General features: G+C 46.0%; 1 protein-coding gene across 1 annotated transcript in view; it reads right to left on the bottom strand.

Moving 5' to 3' along the window:
- Positions 1–13,789, bottom strand: part of KIF5C (kinesin family member 5C) — a 146,826-nt gene that overhangs the window by 17,508 nt on the left and 115,529 nt on the right. Inside the window, exons 18-23 of the mRNA XM_046657649.1 lie at positions 10,683–10,759; positions 9,500–9,609; positions 7,372–7,473; positions 7,077–7,137; positions 2,167–2,238; positions 250–354 (exon numbers count right to left, since the gene is read on the bottom strand). Of these exons, the coding sequence (XP_046513605.1) occupies positions 250–354; positions 2,167–2,238; positions 7,077–7,137; positions 7,372–7,473; positions 9,500–9,609; positions 10,683–10,759 (527 nt within the window). The remainder of the gene's footprint in view (positions 1–249; positions 355–2,166; positions 2,239–7,076; positions 7,138–7,371; positions 7,474–9,499; positions 9,610–10,682; positions 10,760–13,789) is intronic.

Below are 13,789 nucleotides of genomic sequence, written 5' to 3'. Positions count from 1 at the left end.
CTCCAAACCCCAGAGAGCTCAAACTCAATTCCTTATATTTGGCTTTGATTTAAAAAAAGTATTTTATATATAAAGGAAGTCACTGAGAACTAAAAGGTTTCAAGGACCCTGCTGGCACTAATGTTCTCTGGCGACATATAGTGCTTTTACGTTCAATACCAGAGCCCTCTCTTGGCATTGTAGCCACATCTGGCAGAGTTTCTTTCCAGGAGAGAAAGCAGCAGAAGGAAGCTGAAACAACTCTCCTACCTGTTTGTGAACCTTAGTGAGCTGTTCCAGGTTATTCTCCAGGAAGGAAATTTTCTGCTTCTGGGCAGCACTGCCCCCTCCGTCATCGCTGTCCAGCTCTACGCTCTGTAGCAACACCAAGGGGTCAGCGGGACATGCCTTCACACCGCCTACCCTCAGCCCCAACATAACGTGGAGATCCATTCTAAACCTTCTTTAAAAAAAAAAATCCTCAATCCCTAAAAGGTTCTTCTGAAAGCAAAACTAAACATAGGTTCTCTCTAGTCTCTTTAGTTTCCCTCTTCATCACCTCTGCGACGGCTTCTCTCTCCTCCCTGGTCCAGGTCCTATGCTCCTTTCTATTTTGCTGACTGTGGCCCCTACCCACCTGACTGACCGATGTCATTCTGGCCTTGAAATCTCCCATCATTCTCTGCCCTCTTTCTTTATTTTCATTTCCAGGCCTCCAAACTTGGAGAACCATGCCATCAGTCAGAGGCCGCAGTAAATCCATGCTCAGACCCTCAGCTAGACATTCACACCACAGCTCAGCAGGCCTTTTGCTCATCCCTAGCAAACTGCCTGAATCTTCTCTAGTCTCTGTGGGCTCCCATTCTCTTCTTTCCCTCTCCACTGAGGACAGATCCTCCACATTAACTGAGAAGATCAAAGTCGTCTGATGCATCTCTTTCCACTGTTAAGTATTTCCCTGCAAATGTCTCCATCTTGATTTCTCCACTTCTCTTCTCTTGGAAAATGTGTCCCTTCCCCTTACCAAGCCTAATACATCCAACTATGCTATTAATTCTGTCCCTCTCAGATCTGATTCTATCCATCACCTCCTAATTTTTACATATTTCACCTCATTCCCTTGGCTCCTTCACAAAGACACCCATGCACACACATGTGCATGCACAGACAGATGCATACACTTAAGTATGCCTTTCTTCCATCCTATTATTCCTCTGGATATGACCCATTGCTCCACATCGATCACTTTTAAACATTTTTAAGGATTAGTCCCCTTGCTGCTTCCACCTCTCCCTCCCTCCTAAAACCTCTCTGAGCTGTTTTGGGGATTCCCCGAGATCACTGTGTATGGTGCAAGGACCAAACAAGCTCAGATTCAGAAGTCACACGATCTGGATTCCAATCCTATGTCTGGCTCTTGCCAGCTGTGTGATCTTGGGCAAGTTATTTAACCTCTGAGCCTATCTCCACACTTGCAAAACTGAACACTAAGAACCACTGACATGGCTGCTGGGAAGAGCAAATAAGACACCAGATGTCAAAGTGCTTCATACACTCCGACCCAGCCCCTAACAGCCTCCTAACAGGCAAATATGAGGCTCCTGCCTCTTAACTTCTCTAGGTTTCTGGCATTGCTCACCAGGCTTCGGGGCAATGCTGTCTGACAAGACCCCTCTGGATTTCCCTGCATTACGCACAGTGGCCTTCACACTGCGGCCGGCTAAATGCAGTCATGCATTATTTAACAATGGAGATACATTCTGAGAAATGCATCATTAGGTACTTTTGTTGTGCGAACATCATGGAGTGCACTTACACAAACCTAGATGGTATAGTCTGTTACACACCTACGCCATACGGTACTAATCTCATGGGACCACCATCATATGTGGTCCATCACTGAACGAAACATTGTTATGTAGCGCATGACTGTATGTGTTCATTTGAAATGAGGCCAGGAAAAGGATTATAACTTCCTTTTATTAGAAGGAAAAATCAGATAGAAAAATGCTCCCAAGTATTTTTTTGCCTCTAGCACATTCTTTTAATAACATTCTCTGGCATGAAGTAATTAATTTTTAAGCATAACCAGCCCCAATTTAAGCAAGTGATATTTCAACTGAAAATGATTCTCTCTGGCCATCTTTTCTTTTCTTCTCAGTCCCAGTCACACAAAATAGAACTCACTTTTTTAACCCGGGCAGTCAGATCCTGGACAAAGAGTTTACGGAGATTATGCAGAGTCTGCAGTTCTCGAGACTGGAAGAGAAGATTGTTAAATTGCCACTTACATGGGGGAACACATTGAATTTATGGTCCATCTAGCACCAGCCCAGCAACCCCAGATGTCTCCACACACACCGTGTGAGCCCACAGTTGAGGCTGTGGTGGCCCCCCACTTCCTCTGACCTGCCCTCCACACGTGTCCATCCCCTCCACTCAGGGTCATCTCGGGAGCACCCCAGCATGCAGAGACTGAGAATTCCCACCATGAATTGTAAAGTAGAACATAGCCTGCTCATTCGCTGTGTTCTAAATGGAACACATTTTCCCCCCTCAACCACAAAAATTCAAAAATGTCCTCATAAAAATTCCCAGTAGGCTGTGTTGTACCAGAATGGATCCTTTTCTTCCTCTCATTTATTACATACACATTATATATAATGTCAACAAGTTTAAATGAAAAGTTAGCCACAGCATCTCCCACCCCAACTGACTGGACTTCATGTTTCTACCCACTCCTGGCCTCCTGGCCCTGGTCCATATGTTCATTTACTTTACGTCACTGAGCTTATGGACGAGGCCACCGGTGGACTTTCCACCGGGTGACCCTAGGCAACTGATCTAACCTTTCTGTGCCTCAGTTTTCGTATCTGTAACATGAGGATAAAAATAGTAGCTGCCTCATAGCTGTTGTCAAGATCAAATGAGATGATCCTTCTAGAACTCTTACAACAGTTTCTGGAACATAGTCAGAGGTCAATAAATATTAGCTGGTATCAGTTTATTGATGCATCATATTTGACAGCCATTTCTTCATTTGGCTTTTATTGTTTCCTTTTGTTGTCGTTGTTATAACTTTCAGAGTAATTAACTTCTTGGGGGCATTTTTTAGTCTTCATTTTGGATTATTTTTGTGCAAATGAATCCTTAAGAATTAGACTGCTGAGACAAGGGTCTGAGTCAAGCCTGGTGACCTTTGTTAACAAGATCAGAAAACCAAAATAGTTCCTCTCATTTAAGTCTCCATGTATTTACTCCACGAGATAGGATTAGTTCCTTGCAAAATATTTTCCCATGAGGGAGGAGAGAGAGAATCTCACATTTATACTTTCCACTTAGTCCAAGTTGGTCTACTCTAACACAAAATGTCAAGGGATGCAGCTCACACACGCTCACAGAAAAACGGAAGGACAGGCTATAAAGCCATGGGAACACTAAGTTTCTTAGAATAGAAGTTCAATGTTAATTTATGGTCTTATTACTGGATCCAGTTCTGCAATTCTGTGTTGAAATAAGAAGCACCTGAAGTCAATTGCTTCCTCGAATGAAGGAAATTACTTTCTGCAGGAAAGCAAACAGGTCTGTTATTACCAATACTCTGCTCATCGTACCTGTGCAAGGCTTAGCCACCTTCCAGGGCGGGTGCAGGGGTGCAGCTCAGAGCTCACATTTATGCAGACATGCTGTTCCACACCCCTGCCCAGGGGAGCTCAGCTCCCAAACCCCACTCTGCATGCTCTCCTTCCCACTTCAGAGGTTTTATTACTGATTGAATTATAATCACAGTAAATATTTTCCATGAAAAATGCCACTACACCAAAGGGAAACGGGAAGAGGAGACAGAGGTGCCTTGTCAAAGGGCCAGGCATTTCCTTGGGGCCTCAGTCCCAAATAATATACAGCCCTGAGATTGGCGACTTTCTCTCATTTTTGTTTGCTTTTAGGTGAATTCAAGAGTTTAGGAAGGGCAGTTGAAGGTCTTGGAAATAGTTTATAAGTAGCACATTTATGCTTAGGCAACTAACATTTGGCTTCCTACAGCAATGAATTTTCCTCCAACACATTCATTATCATTTCCTCCCGCCACCCCAATTCCCTTCTCTCAAATCCTTCCCCATCACGGCCGCTGCCCTCTGTGTAACAGCACAGAGCTCAGCTTCCAGTCACGGTGGACAGGGATGGTGGGACAGAGAGACAAAAACACAAGGCCCGTCAACAAAGCAGGAGGAGAGGTCCAGCCCCAGAGCCCAGACCAAGTGTCCTCTTAAAGCGTGATGTCTGCCTGGGGCCCAGAGATGCCCTTGACAGCCAGTTGGCCTTTTCCGACATCATCCCCTGAAGGGGGCTTCACAGACTCCAAGCCCTGGATGGTGGGTTCCATCCCCTGCCCCACCCAGACACGCAAGGAGGTAGAACAGGCCTTGGGCTATGGAGGGCTCAAGAACGGTCAGTCAAGGACAACGTGCCTGTTTCTGCAGAACATATACAGCTTGGGGAGGATTCTGATGGAAAGTTAAGTGAAAATATCCAAGTCTAAAATGGCACATACTGTTGGGTTCCAATTTTGGGTTTAAATAGCATATATGTGTGATGTGTGTGGGTGGTGAGAGAGAGAAAGTGAGAGCCACTGTGTCAGTGGGTCTGCCCACGTATGAGTGACTGGGTGTGTGTGGGGGGGTGTGCGAGTGAGAGGCAGTAGGCATGTGAGTGTGCGTGGGGAGGGTGTAAACGTGAGTGTGGGAATGGAAGTGAGCAAGTGGGAGGGAGGGAGAATGAGTGGATAGAAATGAGGAGGATAGTGAGGAAAATCTGTGGTTAAAAACATATTCAAAACATCAAAAAGGCAAAAGGATATGCCCATGAGTGAGTGTGAAAGAAAGCATGTGAGTCTGAGAGAGTGAGCATGTGGGGATAAGTGTGGGAGTGCGTGAGTGAAGGTGAGTGAGAGTGGGAATGAATGAATAAATGAGAGTGGCTGTGTAAGTGAGCAGGAATGTGAGAGCACATGAGTATGAGAATGAGACTACATGGGAATGTGGTGGGGAATGTCCTGAGTGAGGGGGTAAATGAGTGTGGGTGTGAGTAACGGTGTGAGGTGAGGGTGAGTAAGAATGTGAGAGTGAATGAGTTCATGAGAATGACTCGCAAGTGAGCAAAAGTGAAGGTGTCAGGGAGAAGGTGTGACTGCTCATTAGCGAGCGTGAATGTGGACGTGAATACGTCATGGGGTGTGTTGAATGAGTGTGTGCAAGTTGTAGGTACCTGTGCGTGGATGAGAGTGGAGGCGCGTGAGTGTGCAGATGAGCACAGGCACGAGAACACGAAACTGAGGGCCTGTGGGTGTGACAGTGAGTGAGTATCAGCACTTGTGTGGTGTTGTATGAGTGAGTGTGTGTGATGATGTGTGTGCATGCGTTTGTATGAGGGAACAAGTAATTGTGCGTGAGTGTGGATGAGTAAGTTGTGAGTGTGAATGAGACTGAGAGAGTGGGAGGGAAAAGAGTGAACACTGGTGGAGGGTGTGGAAGGGCGGGGATGGCAGGGTTAGAGAGTGTGGAGAGCTGACGGGCGTAAAGGAAGAAAAGATACTGAAATAGCATTTATCTCTGGCTGGTGGGAATACAGGAACATTTTAATGCTCAATATTTTTCTGAATTTTTATAATTATCTCTAATTACAGGTATCACTTCTAGGGTAAAACAGACATAGACGAAGCAATTTCATGGCTTCATTTCAGTGTCCTACAGCCGCCCTGTCCACCGTCTTCTCTACCATGCTTGAAAGGCCCAACTTCCTTTGAACACAGTCATCTTACTTCTGTCCTGAACGGTTTGTGCCCTCCGTTCCTCCATCTGGCTTTGAGCAGCAACTCACAGCAGCCCAGGACCCAGAGCGCAGCCTCAGGTCCAGCCCTGAGCAACCACTGCCTACAGCCTGGGGTCACCAGGTTCTTGGAGACAGGCTCAGACCTACATATATTCACAGGACACATGAATGGAATCAAAATACGTAACTATCTAAACAACAGTTTCTGCCGTATTGTTGTATTTTTGAAATGACTGGACGCGTTTACACCAAATTGAGAGGCTATTTTGGGATGGTCTGTCTCCAGACACTGGCTGTGTAGAACTTTGAAAGGCTCTCGAGGGCCCTGGGAGCCAGGCAGCCATCCTCCAGAGCAGCTGAAACGGAAGTTGACCAGAGAAGACAAATACAATGAATTCAGACGCAGGACGGAGAAAACCAGCCAGGATTTCAAATGATGAGCCTTTCCAAAGGTAAGTCGATCTGTCACTCCTCTGCCCCAAACCCAGCAGGTCTCAAGGCCCTGCCTGGACTGCACTCCCTCTCACCTTGACCTCTCTGTGACCACCTCCTACCCCATCTCCTTCTCTTGGCCACAGCCACACTGACCTCCCTGCTGTCCCTCAACATGCCAGGCATGAGCTCACCTCAGGGCCTTGGCACTGGCTATTTCCTTTGCTTCGAAGGCTCTTCCCCTAAACATCCCTATGGCTCCCTCTTTCACCTGCTTCAAGTCCTTGCTCAAATGTCACCTCCTCCTGGGACCTCCTCGTGTCCCAACCACCACCCTCTGCACTTTCTAGGACCATCTCATGGAGGTCATGATGTACTTCCTTGTTGTTCATTGTCTGTCTCCCCGAGTTGAAGGTAAGCTTCACACAGGCCAGGATCTTATTCTGTTGTTTGTTGATGTAACTCACGCACCTAGAAGAACGCCAGCCCTGAGCAGCTGCCCTAGAAATATCCACTGAATGTTGAATGGAAGTAAGTCACAACTTGCAGAGGCTGTAAAATCGCAGGCACTGATTTGCAGTTCAGTTTAATTCTCACTCAGGGGCTCCAGGGTTACAGCACTAAGGATGCACGAATGATTGACTGATTGGTTGACTGATGGTGAATCATTCTGTCAAGAGCTGGGGAATAAATTCTACAACTCTCACTTATGATACATCTAAAATGATATGCGAGAAAGGTGCGCACAGATAAAATTTTAGAATAGACAAATTCAACAAATCATCAACTAATCTGGTCTTCGAGACTAAAATGAGTTGGGAAACATGTTGACATACCACTGTCTCCTCCAGCCCTTTCAGGTCCTCTCTGGCTTGTTCCCTTTTATCATTGAGCAATCTAAAAAACAAAAAAGGAACCATGAACCACCAACGGGTCACCAGAGATTTCCACAGATACCGTTTGCATCTGCAGATAAATCAACAAAACAAACCAACTCGCGTAAATATCCACTGTCTGTTTTAAATTGGCCCGACCTAACCAGAATATCTGGGTATCTGAATCACAAAAGTAGACTTCCTAAGACTTCACAGGGATGAGAGAAAGCAGAAGAGGGATGCAAAGGGCACTCACAAGAGCTTTTCCAGCTTCATCTCTCTCTCCTGGTCCTCTATTTTCAGCTTGTTATAATCAGAGCTGAGCTTCTCTTGTTCCAGTTGCAGTTTCTGATTCAAACTGAAATTGAGAAGAAAAAGGAATACATTCCACATCAGTCTGAAGCTCCGAGTCATCCGGCTACACACGTGGTTCTGTTCCAGCCCCATCAGTTCTGTGCAATAAAGGCGGCAATTCGGGAGGTTTGTGAGGGGTCAGAGAAGAGCCTCACAGCTTCCTCCTGCCCAAGAGAAAGCTAATTTCTGAGGAGCATCAAAGAGGCATGAAACATAAGCCTTTGAGGATGTATTTATAGTTGGCTTGTGCAAGAGCTTTGGGAGAGAAATAACGAGATGGGAAAAGGGCTGATAGTTTAAAACAGAAAGAATAAAAGAGAGCCCAGAGAAAGAGTCAGAAGAATTTGCTTTATCTGCCCGACAGATGGCACGCGCCCACTCAGGGAACCTGATTTGGCCATTTTGACCTTCCCTTTTTCTCTGGTCCAATATTCTGAAAACATCTCGCAAATCCAAATTTCTGGCTGACACAGGGACGGGTCCAATCTATGCAGTCCTCAAGGAAGGGGGCCAGAGAGAGGAAACCAAAGCAGCCCAGGGTCTGCTGCAAAAAAGAAACTTGCCACCGGGTTGGGGGCATTAGGTCAACATTTACATCAGCCTAGTACTCATAAAACCTTTCGTAAGGCCATGCCTCTGACTGTAAAGGAACAGACTAGGCACTACCTGAAGGAGAAATCCAGAGTCCCTTTGAAAAGCACAGGACAAGGAAATCCCCACCTGCTAACTGGCTCACCGACCCTCCCTCTTTCTCATCTTCCTTCCCTCTCTCCTCTCCCCTTCCAGCTGAACATTTTGAGGGTGATTAATCAGGGTACGGCACTGGAGACAGGCTTGCAGGGGAAAGCACAGCAGGAACGACAGCATGGGGCAGCACAGAAGAACGGGGGCAGGACGATGTGAGGTGCTTTCCTTAGGTGGGCTGTGCTGAGTCCCCATCACACCACTGACACTTTTGCTCTGGGTGCCAGTTTCTTCTTTTAAAATGTAAATGGGCTGTGCGAGCAGCTCACAACATCTGAAAGAGATCTGGATCAGTAGTCTGGAGAATTAAACTCTAACTCCAGTTTGATTTCTGTTTAGCAGTGTGACCCTAAGTAAATCATTTAACCTTGCTTCCCACGTTGACAGCTCTTTCTTCATCTACAGAAAACGGGAGGGGAAGGAGCCTCTTCTTTAGTCTAGACCTGGGGAGCGGGCAGGGGGGTGTCAGTGGATGGAATTATATTTTTACATAATTGTTTTCCCATGTCTTTTATTTGGGACATTTAAAAACATTATTGTACAAAGAGGTTCAAAGATTGCCAAGGGATTCACTGTGCAAAAATACTAAGAACCCTCAGGAGAGGGTCCTGAAGACACCTCCCAGCTGGGAGGCAATGAGGTGATGACGTGAGAAAGTAAGAGAGAAAGAGGGAGAGATTGCCATGGAGCCGGAGACTCTTCAGTGGCTGTGACAGGACAGGAGAATGGCCTTGAGGGGGGCATCACCAGAGACAAGCTGCAATGATGCTGTCCTGGCAGACGCCACATGTCCACCAGCATAGACACATGACAATGTGGGTCCCTAAGCAGTGTGCACATGCGACCAAGTGGCTCAGAGTTGTGCAGTGTGCATGCACATGTTGGGCTAAGGAGGCAACGGGAGCTATCTACCTGGAGCATTTATCAACCTATCAGAATGCCTGAGTCAGGACCAATTTAGGGTCTTTTTTGTACTTTCATATAGACAGCGCATCCCCATCACATATGTCTGCCCGGCTGAGTCACCAACGTGACCCTACTCCTCGAGGACTAGGAAGGGGAGCTGGGCCCGCCTGCCACCTGCCGCACCAGAGCCCCCAGAGGCTCAGCTCCAGATGGAAGAACAGACTGCGGAAGCAGCACGTCCAGCCCGCTGGGGCACAAGGGCGGAGCCCAGAGCCCACAGGGCGAGAAGAGCACAGACCTTGGCTAAAAGTCACATCCTTCCAGGCTGGCCCAAGAGTCACGCCCACCCCCATGTCCCAGGAGCCCCCGTGCCAACTCACTCCCGAATCTCATCAATGATTTTCTGCTTCTCCTCAATTTCATCTCGAAGTCTGGACAGCTGCTTCTGGTGGGCTTCCCGGTGACTCTCCATCTGCTGCTCCAGCGCCTTCTGCAAGCCAGGCCGAGAGAGATGTGTCAGCCACTTGTTGGCTCTCAGCCCAGTCTGTGACAAGTCCTGGACCACTTCTGCCTCCAACCCCACACCCCTTGGCTGTAAGATCCCAAAACTGGGGGCCCCAGAACCCACTGTACTTTACTGGGACAACAAAACCCAAGGATCTGTAATGAAACGGAGAGGGTCCTAGGAGCAAATTAGCCCATTGCTCAAGTGAAAAGTTTTCCCTTGACCTTCTACAGCTCCCTCGAGCTACATGGCTTCCCCAGCCAGGTCAATCAGAGGGCACGGACCTCTTGCTACACGGTGACCTCCAGTAAGGCGTGTCACCTGTGTGAGGTGCATTTCCTCACCTGTAAAATTTACATAATTGCCCCACCCTGCCCACTGCACAGACTCATGGTGATGTTCAAAGGAGCCCTTTGCACCAAAGCGCAGTGAAACCAGGCAAGGGTGCCTGTGCTGCTGGCTGGAGCAGGGTCATGCTGTGGGCACCGCTTTAACTATGAGCTTACACCCAACAGGGCTCGCAGTTTGCCTAAAACTAATAGAATTCCACATTTCTCATCTGTCATTTTATTCACCTGAAAATCTTATTTCCCAATCATTTTTCCTACATTTTCCTTTACTGTTTAAAATGTGACCAAAGTTAAAGATCTTTATGTTTAAGATGGAAATTCAAATTTGGGGTGTTTCTTTAAAAAGGTAGGAGGGAGAGGTGATTTCTTCCATTTAAAGGAGGGGCCAGCATTTCTTCAGATGTGAACCCTGTCAGTATGGCCCACGCAGTGACTGGGAGGTGCTGCCCTTTCCCTCTTTGTCAGGAACGGGGGGAAAAATGTACTAATGCAACATAACTATTAGCTACAGACATCTAGAATTTCTAGACACCTCCAAGATTTGTAAGCCAGGCCACACTCTGAGAACAGCTCTGAATGCCCAGCATCGGCCTCTCCCCTCCCGCCCACCACACTGCCACACACATCTTTGAAGGAGACATTTTCTTCAAACAAGAAAATCCAGTCCAAATGCATGCTAGGCCCGGTGGAAGGGGCGGCCATACACACCTTCATTTCCTCAGCATCCTGCAGGCGCGTCAGATGTTCCTTTTCCTTATCCTGGAAGCTGACCTCGTGCATTTTTTCTGTTTTGAATTTTAAATGATGATTTAAGACTTAACTGGCAGGACTCGCCCCCAAAAGTAAAAATTAAAAAACAAAAAAAGAAGAATGGCAATAGAGTGAAACATCAGTTTATATCACCAATTACAACCACGGTATAACCATACGAATGTGCCTCTTTAGAGGACTTCTGGCTAAAGCAAGGCTGACCCCTTCTGGGATACTACCTAAGTCCTCCGGGCGGAGTGATGATTGCAGGGGACAAGTGTCACCTTGGGGCAGGCCACTCTAGAACTGACCTCACGCCTCGCAGGACTGGTTCCCCACATGGCCTCTGGGAGCCGCTCCGAGGCAATGTACATAAATGTGCTTTGTGATTATAAAGCATGCTGCCACTGTTAATGGCGTTCAGATTCGTGACACTATTAGAGTTCCAGAAAGAGCTAATTTACCTCCCATAGGTAAGCTGTTTTTCTCTAAGAATCTGGAGCAAGAAAACATAATCTAAGGATAAGAACAAAGAAAACAGAAATATAAAATAACACTCTCCAGATTAAACAGGAAGGCCTCATTTTTGGGGCAGGGCTGCGGTGTGGCACACCTCCAGGGGGCCAGTCCCAGCCCATTCCCAGGCAGTGGCACTCCCTGACACACCGTCAACAGGCAGCCTAAACCGGGAGGTGGGGCTGGAGGGAGCAAAATGGTTTAAGACAGTGACATTCAACTCACTAAGTTTTCTCTCTAGTCCGTTCCTCTTTATTTCAGGTCCTCTCACTTCTATTTTATTTCTACTCATTGGCACTCCTACTCAGTGCAGGAGCCATTTACAAGACAGAAAAGTCCTTTGCCATGTCAAGTTTTGGGTGGAGCACTCTATTCCTCACATTCATCCATCATCACAGAGAGAAAACATTACAAGGTCATGGCGACTGTGTATATGTTCTCTTTCTTTTTTAATTTGCTTTGGCATTTGAAACAAAATGTATTTACTGAGCAAATAACTATTTAACAATAAAGGAAATAAAAAAAGGATAACAGCATCACCAATCCTATTACCCTATCAAAACCATTTTCATTTCAAATATTAATCTGTAGGCCTTGGAACACACACTTCCACTGATTTTTAAATGTTATAACCACAGTAAGGATAAAATTACATATTATGATTTTTAATCTAAGGTTGTACTGTAAGCATAGTGGCACTGCCTCCATGTACTTCATCTCCAATATGAAAAAATCTTCTATTAAACAATACACCATAGTTCATTTAACTGTTGGGCATTTAGGCGGCTTTTTATTTTTCACTAATATAAGTAATTCTGCAATGAATATTTGAGATATGAGAATCAAAAGGTATGAAAAGTGTTAGGATTATTAATGTGTATTTTCAAAATGCTTTCAAAAGGGACTCTAGCAATTTTCATTGCAACCCATAACATTATGCATGTTCCCATTTCACCACAATGCTTACATTCTTATTCCTGTTCTGGTTTCTGCATTTCTAGTCACCTCTCTTGAATTTCTGCTTCTACTTATTGATATTGACTGAGTGCTTCCTAAGTGTCAGACACTTCCCTAAGCAAAAGGGGTTGGGAGGCTGCCTGACAAAGGGAAGAGTTTATCCAAAGGATGGAGGGTACAGGGAAGCCATTGGTAGAAGTTCAGGCTTTATGTTAAGAGTAACGGACGGCATGGAAGAGTCAGAGGCACAGCGTTGGGCATAAGATAGAATTTGATTTTAGAATATAGTCAGTCACATATCACTTAACAACAGGGATACATTCTGAGGAATGCACTGTTAGGTGATTTCATGGTTGTGTGAATATCATAGAGTAGTGAAGGGGAACAAAATTTGCCACCCCAAAATGTGTCTCTTTAACATGAGGATTACTTTAGGCTAATTTTTTTGTTGAGAAAGATTTGCCCTCAGCTAACATCTGTGTCAATCCTCTTTTACTCTGTATGAGTCACTGCCACAGCATGGCTGCTGACAAGTGGTATAGGTCCTCGCCTGGGAACTGAACCTGGGCTGCTGAAGCAGAACATGCCAATTTAACCACTAGGCCACGGGGCCAGCCCCCTAGGCTGATTTTTTTTTTTTGAGGAAGATTAGCCCTGAGCTCTGAGCCATCTGCCACCAATCCTCCTCCTTTTGCTGAGGAAGACTGGCCTTGAGCTAACATCCGTGCCCATCTTCCTCCACCTTATATGTGGAATGCCTACCACAGCATGGCTTGCCAAGTGGTGCCATGTCTGCATCCAGGATCCTAACTGGTGAACCCCAGGCCGCTGAAGCAGAACGTGAGCACTTAACCGCTGCACCACCAGGCCAGCCCCTAGGCTGATTATTTTTAAGAAACAAAAGACTCAGAAGGCTTTCCTTGCTTACCAACCCCTTAACTGCCTATAAGAATTCAGATTAAAAAAACGTTTCTCAGAACGTGAGCTATCACCTTAGCATAACATGAACTAGGTTGTAGACAGGGAGGAACCTAGAAAAGCCTGTTTGTTGGGCTCCCCTCTTTGTTCTTCTGTTTCTGTGTGATCAAACAAACACTTGTTTTTGAAATGTTTGCTCCTTTTCACCTACCTGTGAATTGCTTTCCTTCCCTTTGAAGTCACTGACTCTCTCCACCCCCAACATCGTATTTCGTTTTTAGCTGAGGATGGTATTTAAGGTGAGGTCTTCAGCCATTTTGGTAAGTTACTTGATTTTCCTGGGTTCCTCTCATGCATACATGCTATTAAACATTTGTTTGTTTCTCTCCTGTTATTCTGACTCATGTCAATTTAATCTTTAGACCAGTCAGAAGGTACTAAAATGGTAAATAAAAAGTTTTTCCTCCCCTACGGTAGTTACATAAATCTAGATGGTATAGCCTACTACACACCTAGGTTGTAGGGTACTAATCTTATGGGACCCCTATCATATATGTGGTCCCCCCATTGACCAAAATGTCATTATGTGGCGCATGACTTTAGTCCCTTGGGATGCAGCACAGTGGCCAGCCTAGAGCAGACTAGGAGTGGGACCATTGGTGATAGATGTAGCC

Source organism: Equus quagga, chromosome 4 (genome assembly GCF_021613505.1).
Source record: "Equus quagga isolate Etosha38 chromosome 4, UCLA_HA_Equagga_1.0, whole genome shotgun sequence".
In the NCBI taxonomy this organism is placed as follows: domain Eukaryota; kingdom Metazoa; phylum Chordata; class Mammalia; order Perissodactyla; family Equidae; genus Equus; species Equus quagga.
This window is presented reverse-complemented; position numbering and strand designations above follow the sequence as displayed.